At 34.5% G+C, this 19,121-nt stretch overlaps 1 protein-coding gene across 4 annotated transcripts in view; it reads left to right on the forward strand.

Annotated features, from left to right (window-relative positions):
• Positions 1-19,121, forward strand: part of CNKSR2 (connector enhancer of kinase suppressor of Ras 2) — a 275,032-nt gene that overhangs the window by 97,446 nt on the left and 158,465 nt on the right. For all 4 annotated transcript variants that reach the window (XM_045875847.3, XM_045875864.3, XM_045875838.3 and 1 more), the window contains exon 5: positions 16,693-16,734. In XM_045875847.3, coding sequence (XP_045731803.1) covers positions 16,693-16,734 — 42 coding nt within the window. The remainder of the gene's footprint in view (positions 1-16,692; positions 16,735-19,121) is intronic.

The raw sequence follows: 19,121 nt of genomic DNA on the forward strand, positions 1-19,121 counted from the left end.
CTTGATTGACATTTTTATTTTATTTATTTATTTATTTATTTTTAAGAAAATCACTCACTCAGCATGGAGCCCAACATGAGTCTTGAACTCACAACACTGAGATCAAGACTTGAGCTGAGATCAAGAGTTGGATGCTTAACCAACTGAGCCACCCAGGCACCCCTTTTTATATCATTTAGTCTTCTATTTTATGGCAAAATAGTGTAGTGGGCTTTGATATAAAGTATATCTGAGTTCATCATCCTGGCTCTGCTTTTTGATACCCTGTATGAACTTTAACAAATTGTTTGATGTCTCTGATACACTTTGTTTTATCTGTAAAAGTGGGTCACACCTTGTTGTTGGATTATCGTAGGGTTGTTGTGAATAATGGAAATTGATCTAGCCCGTAATCTGGCATTCAGTGGGAGCTTAATAAATGGCCATTTTAGTTACCTTATATAGCAAAAGAGCCCTTGGAAACTAAACTCAGGTAGTTTTTGCTCTGCAAAAATTTGAAGGAGTGATGCTCTGCTTACTTTTGGTATTGAGTAGCAGTGAAGAAAGACCTATTTCTAGAATGAGTGCTTTTTTTAAAAAGGCCTTTGGTTTAATTTAGGATGTTCTTTAGATTTTAATGCAAACTGATTACTGTGCTTCATATTCTGGAAGATATTTTGATGTAATACAGGAGCTAATTTTGATCAGCTGTGAACTTGCCATCCCTATCCACATATTCACATTACCTAGAGTTGAAAATGGAGAACTCAAAACATATAAAGGTACAATGCCCATGTATAATACTCAGTCCTACAGAATGTGTGTTGTAAAAGGGTTATTAAGATTCAAGTAGTAAATCTATGTAAAGTTTTAAAGTGTGGATATAAATTATACTGGGGTAGGCACGGTATATATTCTATGGTTCATGTAGTCAGTATTAAAACCTATAAAAGCCCATCTAGGATAGCCTCTCATTCATCTCAGACACAACTTTAAATACTATTTTTGCTATATTAGGGTTAGTGTTTAAACCTTCCTGCATCAGACATTCTAGGTGACCTGAAAATTAGACTGGGACTCTTGAGATTGAAACTGGGGCATTTCAGACAGAAAACCAGGACAGGTTTTATCTGTAAATTTTAAACAATATGGATTGCATTAGTTAGCATACTTGTTGATGGAAATATTAAAGGTGATTCTAGTTTCTTTACTTTGTATTTAAACAAACAGTATATTTAGTTCAGTGTAATTATACTTAATCCTTTGTTTTCTTCAGCTGTTTTAGTTGATCATGAAGTAGCAAAACCAGTATCTTTTAAAACTACTCCATATAATCCTTATATAATGAATCAGAAGTTAGATCTAAAACTATTAGGCATAGTACCCAGATAACTTGAGGACTTTTATTCTAAAGACAAATATAAAACTAAAAATATATAGAATTTGCAAAGCTGAGATTATATTATATATGTATGCATGTATCTCTTAAAAGGACTAGAATATAGTCTTGTAACCAAAATAAATATAAATACACACACAGAGAAATCCTCATTCTTGGTATAAAAATATAAAATGTTTACTGGTAGCTGTAAATTTTCTGAAGGCTCAGAATGAAAGGTAGATAAGAGTGATGAGATTACTGCATGCTAAGACTTTAGGAAAGCACTATTTAGAACACTGGGACATAATCACTTATTATCCTTCCAGCTTTCTGATACTGGCTTGACTTATGAACAAAAACTTAAAAATTTACATATATTACATGAAAAGGAATGCTGAAATAGATTGTTTTCATAGCTTTATTTTCTTGAAAACCTAGACTATATTATATTATATGGGCATCCTGCCAAACACTTTTAAAGATGTAGACAGTATCACCATTAGCAATAACAGAAGAACTGGAGGTATGGTGTACTATACTTATCCAATTCTTTTACATGGCAAATGGCAGGATACTATTTCTCAGACATCTGTTTTCTTCTGTGTATTGTATTTTAAAATTTATGTAATAGTTTATATATATACCAAAGAATGCATGTCATATATATGTTATGAGGCATAATAATCAAATACTCATGAATGTGTCATCTAATAAGTAGAACATTACCAATATTGTTTTAGTTACATTTGTGCTCCTCCTCAATCTCATCACCCCACCTCTTTTCAGGTTGTTTATTGTTTTTTTCCCTTAAAATAGTTTTTTAAGATTTTATTTATTTATTTATTTTAGACAAAGAGAATGTGCGAGCGGGGGGAGGAGCTGAGGGAGAGGGACAAGCAGACTCCGCATTGAGCTCGGACGCTTAACCGACTGAGCCACGAGGCACCCCTCCTTAAAATAGTTCTTTTTACTTTTCTAAACATCCCATTTAATTATGCTTGTCTTTGAGCTTTGTAAAAATGGTATCACTGTGCATATTACTTGTTTCACTTGATTTGTGTTTCTGAATTCATTCATGTTTCGTCCATTTACTGTAGTTCATTCACTTTATATAATACTTAATGGTGTAAATACTTCAATATATTTATTCATTTTCCTGACCATGGACATTTGGATATATAACTACTTTTAAATATATTACATGGGACTGTAATTGCTGTGTTACACAGTGCACACATGCTCATCTTTATAATTGTACTACATTCCTGTTCTGAAAGTTTTATCGCTTATTTATGTAATGTACTTTCATTGTCTTTCTACTCTCTGAATTACGATATGTTTGCCATGCTGTCTTATGATGCACTTCACCTTTCAAGAGGCTATTAAAATTTTTTCACAAAGACCCTAAAAAGATAGAACTTTTACCATGGTATGTTGCTATGTTATGTACGTGGAAGCAGATATAGAAAGATGGGTTCCATGATTCTTATCCCTACAGGTGATAAAATAAACTTCAGAAGAGAGTCCCTTATATGTTACCATTTGTCTTGTACCATGATGATTCTTTTTAAAGAATAATATCAAAAGTAATACCAATCCATCTAAGAAAAGATTTGCTGTGGGAGACTTGGTAAAAGCATGTATCTGCCTCATGCATTTCTGTGTCTCCAGTGCCTGGCAAACAAATGTTTGTTGAAAGAATGAAAGGACTCATTTTCCCCTTAAAATTCCACCCAAAAAAGGGCTACAGATTATAGATTTAGCTGCTGTAACTTACTGTGATGCTGATGAAGACCTAAAGAGAACTAAACACACAAACACAAAATTCTTTCAAAGTTGATGAATTCCAGGTCTATTGTCATTATTACAAATACACAATTAGTCCTTTAAATTTTAAGGCTGCTTCTTCCTATTCCTTATCCTATTAATCCTTGCAACTTCAGGAAGATGAGTGGGGGAGGCAGGAAACAGTGGTGATAGTACCAGTCTCCTCCATGAAACAAGTAATGAGCTAGTGAATTGGGGAGGGGAGAGGAGAGGGGAGGGGAGAGGGGAGCGGAGGGGAAGGAAGGGGAGGGGAGGGGAGGAGAGGTGAGGTTCCTATGGAGAGGACCAGAGTCTAGGAGGAGAGGGCTGGTTTTGGAGCTAGAAAATGTTACCATTACTGTCCAGTCTGCTCAACCTCCCCAAATAAATCCATGTGTACACTTCTGAGTATCATTTGGAATGCTTTTGTAGCTTAAAAATTCCAATTTTGATTTGATACCAAATTTGGAAAGCTGAGCCGTAAAGGAATATAGAATATAATGCTATGAGACTGTGTAATGCCAGAGTGGGAGTTATAAAAGTACCTAAGCAGGAAAAAATCAAAAGGTTCGGTTAGATACTTTTATTCATCCTGGTTCTGTAACTATTTTATGTATCTTGCTACAGTTTAAGTGCCATCCCCAAAGGCATTTAAAAATGCCTTTTAAAATGTCTACAGTTGCGCTATTTAGCAGTTACTAATAATATAACTGTTAATTTCCATTTTAATGTCTCACTGTTTTCCACAGCCCTCCTCACCCTACCAAATATCTCAGTAGGCTTTCTGTTTCTTCACATTTAAACTGTCTACAGAAATATTTTCCTGCTCTCTCTCCCAACTGAACTGCCTTTTAGAATCAAAATGTATACTGCCCTGGGCTCTTCTCTTCACTTTTGTACCCCTCCCTCAAACCCTATCTAGATAAACTCTATGCCTTATGACATTTAAAAATTATTAGGAAGAACAAAAGGTCTATATGAAGTTAATGGTCAGGAAATAATACCACTGCTTTTGAGTTTGGCCAAATGCTTTTACAACATGTTATCAGAATTAGATTTTTTTCCTCATAATAATCCGGTGAAGTAGGTAGACCAGATGTCACTATCTCAATTGTGTAAATGAGTAAATGGAATTTCAGAGAGGGAAAGTGACATAATAAGTGACATGGCCAGGACTTAGATCCATGATTTGACATTGTGTGTAATAGTTTCTGCTCATTGCTCCTCAAGTTTGGCTTAACCTTAGAATGAAGTGAGAAGCTTTTTAAAAGCACTGATATCTGTGTCCCATAAGACATTAAATTAGACTCTTTATGGTCAGGCTTGGCATCAGTAGTTTTTAAATGATGCCTTCATTGATTCTAACATAGAGCCAAAGTTGATAACCACTGTGCTCATAGTTAACTGGTTTAGAATGAGATGAGTATGAGGTGAGAAGAAAATGTATGTGTTCAAGAATGGTGTTTTCTCAAAGGCTGGTCCATGGACTATGATTCACCTAGGGAAGTTTGTTAAGATGCAGATTCCCCAGACTCTGCCATAGGTTGAATGACTGAGAACTGTGGATCAGTAGGTTCAACTATTTATAGGTGATATCAGCCCAGAGGCCACACATTTATAAAGGAGGCTAGTTAAAGTTTTGAATTTACAACTCTCGTTATCAATTGTTCATAGTCAGTCGGTGCCATAAATGCAGTCCAAAAGGATTAAACATGTTCTTTAAGACATCAAACAAGATATTAATGAAAATGGTCATTGTGCATTTATAATAAGGGGAAAATCAGTGTTAGAAATTAATGTGCTGGGAACTAGGCTTAATAAAATAAGAAGAAATAATAACATTTTTAGCTTGTTATGAATCCTTATGCCTTACATAGATTATCATCAGATCATTACAAACAGATTTTCATACTTATAAAAGATTAAAGCATACCAAAAAATATAGAGAGCTACTAGTTATAGGCACCAATTTTCTAAGGCATTTGTCTCTGCTGACAAAGTAGTTTTTAATAACCCAGTTCCCTTGGGTTGGGTCAGAATGACGACCAACATCAGACAGATAATTCAGATGAAATTAGGCCCTAACACAAGTGAAATAGTAGACTGAAACTATAATTGATAGTGGCAGGTTGAAGAACTGGTAAGAATTAAGTAATTAGGACAAGTGAGCATGAATAAGGCTAATAAAATGAGGCAAAAATTATATACAAACACAAGATGGTGAAAGACTAGATTTGCTTAAAGGTAAGAATGTAATCTGAGGCTGACTGCAAATTGCAGTGTATGAGGAAAGACATAGCATCTCTGAAAAGTAGCGCATTTCCTGAAATGAAGTACAACATGTAAAATTCATGGAATGGGGGCACCTGGCTGCCTCAGTCAGTAGAGCATGTGACTCTTGATCTCAGGGTTGTGAGTTCAAGCCCCACATTGAGTGTAGAGCTTACATTAAAAAAAAAAATTAATGGAATAGTTATTGCATTAAACTCTGCATTGTTTAGGTCTTCATTTTCATATGTGTTCAGTTTTACCCCTTGTATCTGGTAGAAGATTGTATCAGTCAAGTTAAGCTAGATTATGCTGCAATAATAACCCAGAAATATTTGTGCTTTTAATATCACTCATGTCCAGTGCTCATGTTTCATATCCAGCCTGGATTGCTATAGCTCTACTCCACATCCTCCTCCTTCAAAGCCCAGAGTAGCCTCTTGTTGAACACTGCTGGTCATCACAGCAGAGAGGAAAGAGAGCATGGTGTTAACTATGAACTAGTTCTTAATGTTTCTGCATGCAAATGGGACAAGCACATCTGCTCACATTTCATTGGACAAAGTAAGTCGTATAGCCATGGCTGACTTCAGTGGCTACAGGAAGTTTACTTTTTTCTTTAAAAAAAGGAATGTATATTTAGAAATCATAATACAAGTCTGGCACAGCAATGAATCTATAAAGAATTCCAGTATAACATTATACTAGAATGTTAAGGACAATAATCTTGTTTATTTGAACATAAGGGAAGCACCATAAAATTAAATTATGTGGAAAAATTTTTAAATATCCACAAATATGTTAGTAAAGGTTGAGTTTGAAGAATTTCTTCTCTCTTTTCAGTGTGTGTTCTTATGTATTTGTGTGTCTCTTAGTATTTTAAGTATAATCTACTGCAATATTGGTGATAGGTTTGGTGGGAGGAGGAAGAACATTTGACATTTTTCAAAGTATAAAATTCTCTCTTATAATCATTCAGTGTCACTACTAGGAAACCCTAAGTGGATACTGATTATTTATGATAATGATTTTTGAGGGAGTACAAAATTAAGCCTAGATGTAGGCTGGTACTATTACTTGGACAATTTATTTTTTATTATGATTTAAATATATTATTATCATCAATGATCTAAAGTTATTTATTGAGTGCCTGGGTATCAATGTTACCTTTTCAGATGTTGCACATAGTGAAAAGAAATGCTTCCATTTTGTCCAAGAAAATGCAGTCTAAATAGATAAAAGGACAAATACATATGGACTAAGAAATTTTTAAAACTAATACTTAGAATTTGTTTCAAATATACCATAATTTCTATTTATTTTTCTGGAAGCCAAGCAGATGATCTTGAACTGATGAAGTAATGTTTAATTTATATTTTCATTTATGATAGGTCATGGTATTTATCTTTGCTTGAACTCCTTAGTTGAATTTGTCACAAGGGAAAAACTGTCTCTCATCATTTAGACCCTATAGATTTTCTTTCCCTTATGATATATTAGATGGTCATTACAGTAAGTAACTTGAACATCTGGAAGCTAGAGAGGCTTTTTATTACAAAGAAATGTTAGCTTTATTTTATGAATATAAAATTCTTGATATCTTTTACATAATATGAATCTTCATGCATGCAGAGAAAACCCAATTATTTTTGTTGAAAATATCTGCTGAGATCATGCAGATTAAAGTTTAGAACAAACTCATATTTAAAATTATTTTAAAACTGAAACTCAGTCTATTTTGGTACAAAACTGAATGTACTGTGCTAGTTTGGCAATTAGAAATTTTGTTTTTAAAAAACGGCTTGAAAATTTCATTTGTGTACCTAATCTATAAAACCAATGTGAAGGGGTGCCTGGGTGGCTCAGCCATTAAGTGTCTGCCTTCGGCTCAGGTCATGATCCCAGAGTCCTGGGATCGAGCCCCGCATCCGGCTCCCTGCTCGGCGGGAAGCCTGCTTCTCCCTCTCCCACTCCCCCTGTTTGTGTTCCCTCTCTCGCTGTGTCTCTCTCTGTCAAATAAATAAATAAAATCTTTAAAAATAAATAAATAAATAAAACCATTGTGAAATGTTTATTATGGAATGTGAAAATAGAGAATCAATGGAATAAAATATTCATAACTGATAAATTGAGACTATATTTATAGAGTGTACAAAGCACCTTTAGAAATTAAAAGAGTTTAGTTCCTTCTTTGAAAATACTGACCATCTAATGGGAGGGAGTAAGACTAACAGATAACTGATGGAAACATAAAATATGTGCAGTTAGTACATAGCACATAGGCCTTTCAAAAATATTTAGGTCTTTACTCAAGACATGCAGAATAAACAAACTTAGATCATGATGGGGATTAGCTCACTGCTTCTTCACGTTGTCAAAATAAAGCTATTAAAGTTACAGGGATCACAGTCTCACCCTAATGAGTTTTCTGTTCATTAACACCTTAACTTGACATTTTTACTTTTTATCCCTTTTGACACTTCGATCTTGATCAGCCTCAGTAGTTTTTAGATTTGTTACAGAGCCATTAGGATGGTGAAAAAACAATCAGCCTTGCTTCTGCCTGCATTCCCAAATCCTATATGCTAAAAGATTAGTTTCCACACCCATTCACCTATTGAGACAGTAGTCTTTCATTGTGAAGACTAGAGTGATTAAAGCCAGATTGGGGCACCTGGGTGAGTGGGTTGGTTAGGCATCCGACTTTTGATTTCAGCTCAGGTCGTGACCTCAGAGTCTTGAGATCAAGGGCCACGTTGGGCTCCGGGCTCGGCGAGGAGTCCGCTGCTCTCTCTCCTTCTCCCTCTCCCTCTGCCCCTCACCCTGCTCGTGGTCTCTCTCTCTCAAATAAATAAATAAATCTTTAAAAAATAATAAAGCCACATGAGAGACTATGGACTCTGAGAAACAAACAGAGAGTTCTAGAGGGGAGGGGGGGGATGGGTTAGCCTGGTGATGGGTATTAAAGAGGGCACGTTCTGCATGGAGCACTGGGTGTTATGCACAAACAATGAATCATGGAACACTACATCAAAAACTAATGATATAATGTATGGTGATTAACATAACATAATAAAATTTTAAAAAATAATAATAATAAAGCCAGATGAGGCTTCATTTTAGATGGCCTCTGTGGCGGGGGGAGAACTAGACAATTTTGAAAAGCAATATGAGGGCGCCTGGGTGGCTCAGTTGGTTAAGCGACTGCCTTCGGCTCAGGTCATGATCCTGGAGTCCCTGGATCGAGTCCCGCATCGGGCTCCCTGCTCGGCAGGGAGTCTGCTTCTCCCTCTGACCCTCCCCCCTCTCATGTGCTTGCTCTCTCTCATTCTCTCTCTCTCAAATTAATAAATAAAATCTTTAAAAAAAAAAAAAAGCAATATGATGCAAAGTGCAGAAGAATGTGACTATGTTCACTGATAGAAAGACTACAGATGACCACTAAGTTCATGCCCACTCACATTCTCCTCCCATCCCTTGTTTATTGCTCTTTGTATGTTGCAACTCAATACCTTATTTAACCCAATGAAAATCTTAGCCAATTCTTTTCAAAATGGGTCATTTTAAAATTTCAAGAGGGGCACCTGGGTGGCTAAGTCGTTTAAGCATCTGACTCTTGGTTTCAGCTCAGGTCATGATCTCAAAGTCGTGAGATCAAGCCCCACTTCAGGCAGGCTCTGCCCTCAGTACAGAGTCTGCTTCAGATCTCTCTCCCTCTCCTTCTCCCCTTACTGCTCACACTCTTTTTCTAAAATGGATAAATAAGTAGTATCTTTAAAATTTCAAGAGATACCATCCTTTATGAACTCTCCTCTTCTCATTCCCAAAACAATAGCAAGAAGACTGCTCCAACAAGTTTTTGGTCTTTAAGCCAGACAAAATTGTGAAAGGGTTGCCAAGGGGGTACTTATGGGGTGGTTGGTTATACCTCTGCCTGCCTTGTTTGCGAAGGACATTTATGTATCTGAAATTTAACAGTAGCATTTTGATAACACATTCAGGAAGACCAATGACTGTCTATTCACTATGGACATTATTTTCACTCGGGACACTCCATCAGGTTTTGCTCTTTGATAAACCCAAATTTAGTTTGGACTTTTATCTTCCATCCATCGCAAATCTTTTACCCCTGGCACTGCTTTCTCTGTGCCCGCAAAGCTAGGTGATGACTACTTTGAATTCCTTTTAATAGCTCTTTTCTGTATATCATCCTACAGAGAGAATTGCTTTCATTGTACGGTGCTGCTGCTGTAGATGTCACAATAGACTGGAATCTGCTCTTGTGGAAGGAAAAAAAAAGTGAAGCATCTGGTCAATAACTGGAAACTAAACTCCTCCATATCTTTCTTTCCAGATGCTGCTTTATTATTATTTGTTTGAAAATCTTGTTAAATGGCTTCCCATTTCATAACTGTTGGAAGGACCATAGTATATTTCTCTAGACCTGACCTTCTGGCTAGCATGGTGACCACTAGCTGCATGTGGCAACTAAAATATAAATTTAAATTAATTAAAACTAAGTAAAATTATAAATCCAGTTCCTCCTTTGCACATTTTAATTGCTCAGGAGGCACATATGTCTAAAAACTACTGAATTTCAAGCAGCACAGACATAGAACTTAATTATGATAATTCTCTTATTGCTATAAGTTTTAATAAATATCTCTGTAATACCCCTTTCTCCCTTTATTCCTGGCCACGCAACTAATCCTTCCTTCCTGCTCCTAAATATAAGCATTGTCTGAGCTTCTGTCCTCCGCTATCTTCTCACTATACATATTCTTTTTTACTGAATTTGTTGTTTTCTTGTGCCTTTAACTATCACCTCAGTGTAAATACTCCCAGATCTGGCTTTACTTTAGATCCAATTCAGTTTATTCAGTTGCTTGCTGTACAGCTTTGTATAAAATGTCCTGTCTTTCAGCCACTTCTAATTTCACATACCCAAAATATAATTATTTTATTCTCTCCAAAGTCTCTCCTAACATCTCTACTCAGCCATTCATCCATTTGCTCAGGTTTGAACCCCTAGAGTAATGTTTAACTTTCTTCTCCCCATTATTCTCTGTGTCTGATGAATCAGTCACCCAATTCTCATTCCTGGCTACATGTATGTCGGCCACCTCTCCTCAACTTGCTTTCCAGCATCATAACCTCAGTTCAAGCTTTGATTACATTTTACATTTTCTATTGAAAGAGCATTCCAACTGATCTTCCCGCCTCCAGTTTTTTTCCATTCCAAATCCACAACTTCTTCCCCATTGTTTGCATAAAACATATATTTGATCACATACTTCCCATGCTCCGACATCTCTGAGCACTTCCTTGAATCAGAGTAAAGTACACACTCCTCCATCCTCCCTAGAGATGAAATGTCTACTTGGTATATCTAGGAAGATACACAGCTTTACAGAGATTCATTATCTAAAACATGACCTGAAAGCTACTCTTGTAACTAAGGGAAAGGAAAAAGAACCATGAGAAAAGAAACAAGAAGAGATGGCTATTAGAGTTGTTAGCTGGACCAGAGAGTTTGGACTCCGCTCCTCCTCCCCTTTCCCGCAACACACACGCTCACCATTTTAATGTTGCTGTTTAACACCAGCCGTGGCACTATATAAGCTACCCTGACTTTAATCCCTCCCAAAATAGTCACAAGAAATTGTCAGTTGACCACGTTAAGTGCTATCATGGTTGAATGGGGCTTCAAAATAGATCGTTACAGAAAAATAAAAATTTTATTCCCTTCAAAACAAAATTTCTCCTGGCTAGCATTGGTAGCTCTCCACACTATGACCTCATGTTATTTTCTAGACTTTCTTTCCTGTTGCATTCATTCCACATATCTTATGCTCTAGTCTGGTGTGCTTACTTATCATGCCTTTGTTCATTGTGTTTGCACAAACTGAAGTGTTCTTTTCCCCGTGAACCCCCAATTTCCAGATTCAAAAGCTATTTAAGGTCAGTAAAATACCTCCTCCAGAAGGTCATTCCAGAGTTAACAAGTTAGGATTTATCTCCTTTTTATGGGATCTTCTGTTAGCATTTGTCATGTACCTTATATTATTATTTGATTGTTTTCTCCACTAAATAATGAAATAATGATGGCCAAGGGCCAAGTTTATTTTATCTTTGATTACCTGGTAGTGCCTGACATTGAATTGCACTTACAAGATGCCCCCAAAACCTTTTTTGGTGAATGGAATTGTGACTCGAGTAAATGAATGAGTGAATGAATAAAACTAACACCAGCTCATATGAAATAATCACTTCAGCATTGAAAACATTTTGGTACCTTGACAATAGAATATGTGAAGTATTTAGTACAAAGGTGCCATTATTAAAGGTTTGCATAGATGGATTATTTAAATATTACATGTAAGCAAAACAATATTTTTAGGGACTCCTGGGTGGCTCAGTTGGTTAAGCATCCAGCTCTTGATTTTGGCTCAGGTCACGATCTCAGGGTCATGAGATAGAGCCCCGCCTCCGGCTCTGAGCTGGACGTGGAGCCTGCTTGAGATTCTCTCTCCCTCTTCCTCTGCCCTTTCCCTGTGCATGCGCATATGCTCTCTCTCAAAAAAAAACAAAAGAGGCATTCATAGTTACAAAGTTCCATGAAATATAATTTTATACAGCATTAGAAACATACGCTATTTTTCTTCACTCTCTTGCTTTATGTATTCAATATTAATAACCTGTGAGCTGTTTCTATAATACACAGTTAATAAAAATAATTACTTTTACTGAACATCGTGACCCCAGGATGCTTAAAATGTGTTGACAAAGTATGGAGCATCAGTGGTAACACATAGAAGTGTTTCTATGTGTTCTGCTCAGTACGGCAGTTGCATCACTGTTCCACAAAAACAATAACTGATTATGATCCTGTGTGGGCTCATAGCTCATCCGTGGGAGACGGTTTCTGTGCATACTTAGGCTTTTCAAAAGGAAAAAATGATCAAAACTGAAGAAACACTCATTGTCTTTATGAATATTGTCTTGTTAGGAATTTGATGCATTTAAATGTGGTTTTTAAATCACATGGTTTGTAGAAGCATTATATGGAGAAGGATAAAGAAGAAATTGCAAGTGTCATTTTGCATGCACCGCAAAAGACAGCATGAGCTACTGAAGAGAATTCCTAGGAGTATAAGTGGCATAGCTCTAAATCCGATCTTTTTTAAACATCTAAATTTAATCCTAACCTAAGAATAAGTAGAACGTCAGAGGTGTACCTTTTTGTAGCATGAATAGGTCCTTAAAAATGTGGATTTCTCCATATTCAGTGCTATTTTCTTTTTAAAACTTGGGGTATGATCTTTTGGGAAAATATTTGGCCCTAAGTGTTAATAAAACCCACACTTGAGAAGCCAATATTTTAAATTCATGTCTTGATGGAAATACAATAACTTATTAATAAAATGAATCCCCTAAGGTACCTATGGCTATTTAAATATTTAGCATGATAAAATGAACTCCTTAACATGATAGCTTAAGTAAAAAGAACATAGTCATTTAGTTTCTGTTCTTCTCCCTAATATAAAGTAGCAGGTTAATATATACCTTTTTGTATTGTTTTGTTCTATTTGGTTTTTCTTATGCTGTGTCCCACACTTTGTGAAAGCCTTTGGCTTTCATAATGAATAGGCCGATGTGGCTGAAAGAAGGTATAGATACAAACAAGTAGAAGCAGTTACTCAAGGTAGTGAGCGGTTGAAGAAAGAAATAAGTTTACTAGGAGGACAAAAAGAAAAGCCAATCAATAAGTGGGGGGAATGTGTAATAAAAGCAGGTAGTTCCGAGGAGTTGAGAACTGTTTCGAGTGAGCCAGCAGATACTATTTACAAATCAGTTTATTGTCTTACAGGTTCTATGTATTTGGTCATTTTTGGTTTGATTTGCTTTGGCGTTCTTCTATCACATCTTATCCTATAAAATAGATTGTTTTTCAAAATAACATCTTTATCAAAATCATGCTGGGGCCCCCACTCCAGGTCTACCCTATCTGTATATCTGGGGCTGAACCTGGGAATCTGCATTTTAACCCACTTTCCAAGTGATGCTTACATGTATACAGAGCTAAAATCTGAAAATTATGACAGTAGCTCAACAGTGTTGGAGTGTAGTTTTATTGCTTTTGCAGTAATGCCGCCTTTATTTTCTTTACCTAAAAACCTACTTTTTCCGAGACCCAATTAACAGCCACCATTCCTGATTTTTTTAAGGCAGAGTTAGCTGTTTCCTCCTCTGCTCCCCCACCCCTATGACCCTGCCTTTATTATAGTGAGTGTCCCAAATGTGTTAGTGCAGATTTAAGCTTTAATAAGTTCCCATATGGGAATATGCTACAAACATAATGCAACCCTCCTTTGAAAATTTAATTATTCCAATTTCTTTTGTAGTCATTTGGTTTTGTTTATTTCAAACAGTAAGTTTTTAATTTTAATATTTGTGACAGTTTTTTAGACTGAGGAAAATCTTGTCCACCTCAGTCACCTGATGTATCTCTTTTAGACTTTGTCTTGTTGGTCATGTCAGAATTGTCAAGTATGCATCAGTACGTCATTCTTTGAATAATCTTAAAGCTCAGATTATAGATATAATCCTTTTAGTCACTGAGAAGCAGGAGCTGATGAATGTGTTTACAAAGTTTGAAATTTGGCTTGAGCAATGTATATAGCACAACACAATGGTCACTTTGCATTTTAATGAGAAATATATCGGTATTTTAAAATTTTAAATAATTGGCCTTTCACATGTTGATTTCTATATTTTTGTGGCATTCATACTTGTAAAGTTATTGAAACTTAAACTTTATGAAGACTTGGGGAATCTACATATTTTAACTTACTTGTGTGAATGCCTGTCTCCTTAAACTGTGCTTTTCTAAGTCAGTGGCCATGTTTAATATATTCAGTATTACACAACTGTTACTGAATATATTTGGATGTATTTGGTACATATAAAACTTAGCATCAACTATATTAATACATGTAATAATATGTACTTTCCTGTTTCCATTCATTGCAACTATTATTTTTTTAGATTCCCAATTGCTCCATCTTTGGCCAGTAAGAATCACCTCATGTTGACTTCTGAATCCTGCTGGCACAATCCTTGTAGAGTTTAATAGCTTCTTTCTATCTGTGTCACAGTACAATCCAAGCTCATCTTGTACATTTCCTACCCCAGATTTGGAATCCACCATTTTCCTAGAAGGCCCGGGAAATGGTATTTGAAAATCACTAACTGTGAGGAATTTATTCATTACTCAATTGATTGTCTGTGTCTTTTCAGTGGGTGGAACTAAGAAATACATACATATGTGTACCACATAATACATCAAGAGACTCTAGGTTCTACTTACCTTGTATATGTATCTACTTTGTCTCATGCTAAAATTACTTAGGACACCAAAACTGATAGAATGATAGTATCACATAACTGTTCGATTGCTTCATCCTATGAAAGAAACGCAGTAGTTTCAGCAAAACAGTAACAGACTAACAATACTACTACCAACAAACAATATGATTACTAACAATAGTATAAGATTTTTTTTAATAGTTCTTTTTGTTGTGTCACACTAGGGATCTGCAAGTAAAGTATTATATTTTGAAGAACTTGAAATAGTTATTCTCTGTATGATTATTGTATCACTAGCAGGGTATCCATTTAGATCATATTTGCTTTTTTCCTTGAGGAGAATCCCTTTGAAGTTTGAACATTTAATCATATTCTCTGATTCTGGAAAGGTAGGTAAATAATCAAACCTGCATCCATTATAGCTGAAGCAAGTTGTACAGGCAGCTTGGGGAAACTGGGCAACTTTCCAGCTTTTCCCAAATCATCTCTTACCGATGTAATTGTGTTTGAAATTAATGTAAAATTGGACTCTTCCAAATTCAGATGTAAGTACAATGCACTTTCCTAGTATAAATACTTTATCTATACCTTGTCTCCCCTGTACACATAATTCATACTTAATTTATAGAGACATAGATATGTCTAAATTTGTAACAAACTTCTTCTTCGGCACAGAAGCCCTTCAGTATAGCAAGGCCCAATCCTTAAGTATTTCTATTAGTTTGTGAAATAAATCACACAAATTTAACTTTAAAACTTTTGCCCCAATAAGAATATGTAATACTTCTGACAAGGTATTGTGGTGAAATGGCATTATCAAAAACTATGTTCAACAAGATTCCTTTTCTTAAAATTAAATTCAGGGGAAAAAATGAAATGGGCTATCATTCCTTAAAATATGCAGTACTGTGAAACATGGTTATTCTTTCAAAATTAGATGGTCAAATAGTAATTAGTTAATGTTATATTTTGAAGTAAAGGTAATTAGTTTAAATTTTTAAAATAAAGACATAGAACAACAATAACTCATGGTTAAAATGTATTTATCACTTACTGTATGCCAGATACTGTGCTAAGCCATTTATCCATTTTCTCATTTATTCCTCACAATACCCTTATTGGGTTACTACTAATGTCATGCCCATTTTATAAATTTCTTAAGAAAAATGAGCTATAGAAACAAAGTTTCTAAGCAAAGATCACTTTGCTATATTTTTATTCATTGTAAATCTAGCAACTACAGGTAAAAAGACAATGGTGATTTTTAGAAACAATTTTTTATAATTTCAAGGATTCAAATTTAGGTAAGAACTATGAACTTGATGTTTATTAGTAGTGTATATCAATTTTAAATGCATAATATAAAGGATATTTGATAGCCTACAACAGTTGAAAATATAAAAGCATTTTTGAAACTAAGACTATTGAAATAAATATTAGTGTTTTTCCTTATGTTCCAATCTATAATAAATTAGTATTTGAAATGCTAGAAATACTTCAACAAAAAAGTACTTATCACACATAAAAATTTAGATAGAAAATGGTTACAATAATTTTTTCTAATACTTGATTTTGTATCTGTTTATTTTTTAATATATGTGTATAAAATTAGAAAATATAGTTAAGCAAAAATAAGAATATCTCTGTAACTGACCATCAGAGCTAAATACAATGAATATTTTGGTATATGACATTCCAGATTTTTTTCCCATTCTTACTGCTGTTTTTGTTGGAATTGTCAAGACTTTTTCAAATTGTACATTTCCAAAGAAAGTATTTTATTTTTTAAATTTAAAGATCACACTGGCTTTATTCACTAAGAAAGTATTTTAAAAGGCATGTTTGACTTTTTAAAAACTGATGTATATGTTTCTTTTTTTTTTTTAAAGGATTGTACTGTGTATGAAACAGAGAATAAAATTCTTCATGTGGTAAGTATGCTTGAATTTATTTTCATCTTCATTAGAAAATATTTAACTAGTAATTAAATAAAAAGGTATAGCCTATGAAAATGAGCTCTGCTTATCTCATAGGAAAAGTACAAAAGAATATAAAGAGTATAAAAGAACAAGTTAAATTAGTTACAACCATTCTTTTGTATCCTAATAGGAAAATATGATACAATATGATACAAATTTTAAGATAGTAATATGTAGTAAGGTTGGAATATAATGAAAAACCTAGAAAAAAAGAGAATTTGAAATCAGAATTTTTTTGTGACAGAAAAGTATTTGGTTGTATAATGGGGTAAACAACTTATCGTCATTTGGATGAAATACTTAATAGTCAATCTGCCTTTGATCAGATTCTATACTCATCAAAGAACCTTCCAAATTTTAATTTGGTAATATTTGTTTAATCAATTAATGACTTGCAAATATTTTATTTTATTACTAGAAATGGAATGTGAGTACATTATACTTTATAGAAAGTATTAGAAAGGATACTTTATAGAAAGTATCCTTTCTTATTAATGAACAGTTTGCTGCTTTTCTTTGTAAATCTGTAACTTGGTTGATGCTCATTGGTTCTGATAATTTCTTCACCTCTGTTAGAAATGAATGACAACATAAGTAACATTGAAGAAGTTGAGAAGTGAATGCAATATATTACTTTGGCAATTTCACATTCCAGCTAGTGAGAATTTAAGATCCTGTCTGATGATGATTGAGACTGTGGATGACATTAACCAATCAGTTCAGCTCAGAAAGCACTTGTATTTTCTTCTTTTTTTTTTTTAGAGTTCTCCTGTTCTTTTATTTTTTATTAACATTTTTGATACTTTTATTTAAATTCCAGTTAGTTACCATACAGTGTGATATTAGTTTCAGGCGTACGATATAATGATTCGACACTTCCATACACATCACACAGTGCTCATCACAAGTGCCCTCCTTAATCCCCATCACCTGTTTCCCCCATCCCCCCCACCCACCTCCCCTCTGGTAACCCTCAGTGTATTCTCTACAATTATGAGTTTGGTTCTTGGTTTGCCTCTCTGTTTTTCCTCCTTTGCTTGTTTGTTCAGTTTCTTAAATTCCACATATGGTGAAATCATGTGGTATTTGTCTATTTCTACTCCTCCCTTCCTGGCCTTTTAATGTGCTAGCTTTCAGTAGAAGGTTATATACTTGTGTGTTACTTTTCTCACAATAAGATTCTTTTTGAAAATAATCAAATAGTATTGAGTTATACCAACCACTTGTTATATGATGCTGGAATACTTTCTTTAAAACAAAATATTCAAAAAAGTCTCTTTCTAGATTTCCTGTAGTATAAAGGAAATCACATTAAGTCTAAAGAACTATCTGAACCCTAATTCTAACACTTTGTATCTCCATGACCTTAGTCAAGTGCTTTAACTTTCTTTGAGATTTTTTAAGGTAAATTTTAACAATCAAAAAAAATTATTGCTGTAATTGACACAAAACATTATATTAGTTTCAGGTATATGACAGAATGATTTGATATTTGTAGAAGACTTTGTTCTTAATATGTAAAATGAGAATATCAATATCTGCTAAGTTCAATCATTTGTAATCTCATGACCTTCTTTCCAGTATTTATCTGTTTCCATTTTCCCTTTTTCTTTTTTATGTGCACCAGAAAATAAAAACCTGAGTTTTGATATAACTTGTTTAGAATCAAATTGTGACTGAATTTGAATGTTCTCTTTGTTACTATGGTAGTTGAGTCAGAGTACTCATACAAATGAATAGAGACTACAGTAGCCTGAGATATGCACTAGAACATCATCTGTCTCAGCCCAGGCCCAATCCCTATATCTTTTTTTTGTCTAGACAGTAGGGAAGGCAGTTATGAAGAGGAAGGAGAACTTACCACTTATGAAAACCTGCTATATCCTAGGAGTTCCATAGGCAGTATAAGCATCAAAGTACTCTTCAACAGCTTAAACAAACTGAGATAGCTCAGAAAAGTTGTGAGGTGTGTCTTTTCTTGAAATAGATCTTTATTTAAGGATGAGTAAAGAAAAAGAATGGGAAAGAGAAGAAGTATCCTCTCATATATCAGAAGAAAATCCTTCCCCATGCAGTAAGTTTATTAAGAACATCTATTTAATGATCTCAAGAAGGATCAAAAGAATATTGTTTGCATTAAAATAGAATACCATATTATAAAGAAGGCAAAACCACTATAAACTGGACACAAAATGAACTAAAAAAAAAGCAGTCTTTAAAACTAAGAACATGGAAATAGAAAACCATGCTGATAGCAGTAAAAACCATACTGGTTATTCCAGAAAATTGAAACAATGAGTCACAAAATAAATTTTATTGACACTCAGATTTTTAGTAAA

The sequence above is a fragment of the Mirounga angustirostris genome, unplaced genomic scaffold, assembly GCF_029215605.1.
Source record: "Mirounga angustirostris isolate CCGP_5_RB_7025 unplaced genomic scaffold, mMirAng1.0.hap1 SCAF_11, whole genome shotgun sequence".
Classification (NCBI taxonomy): Eukaryota; Metazoa; Chordata; class Mammalia; order Carnivora; family Phocidae; genus Mirounga; species Mirounga angustirostris.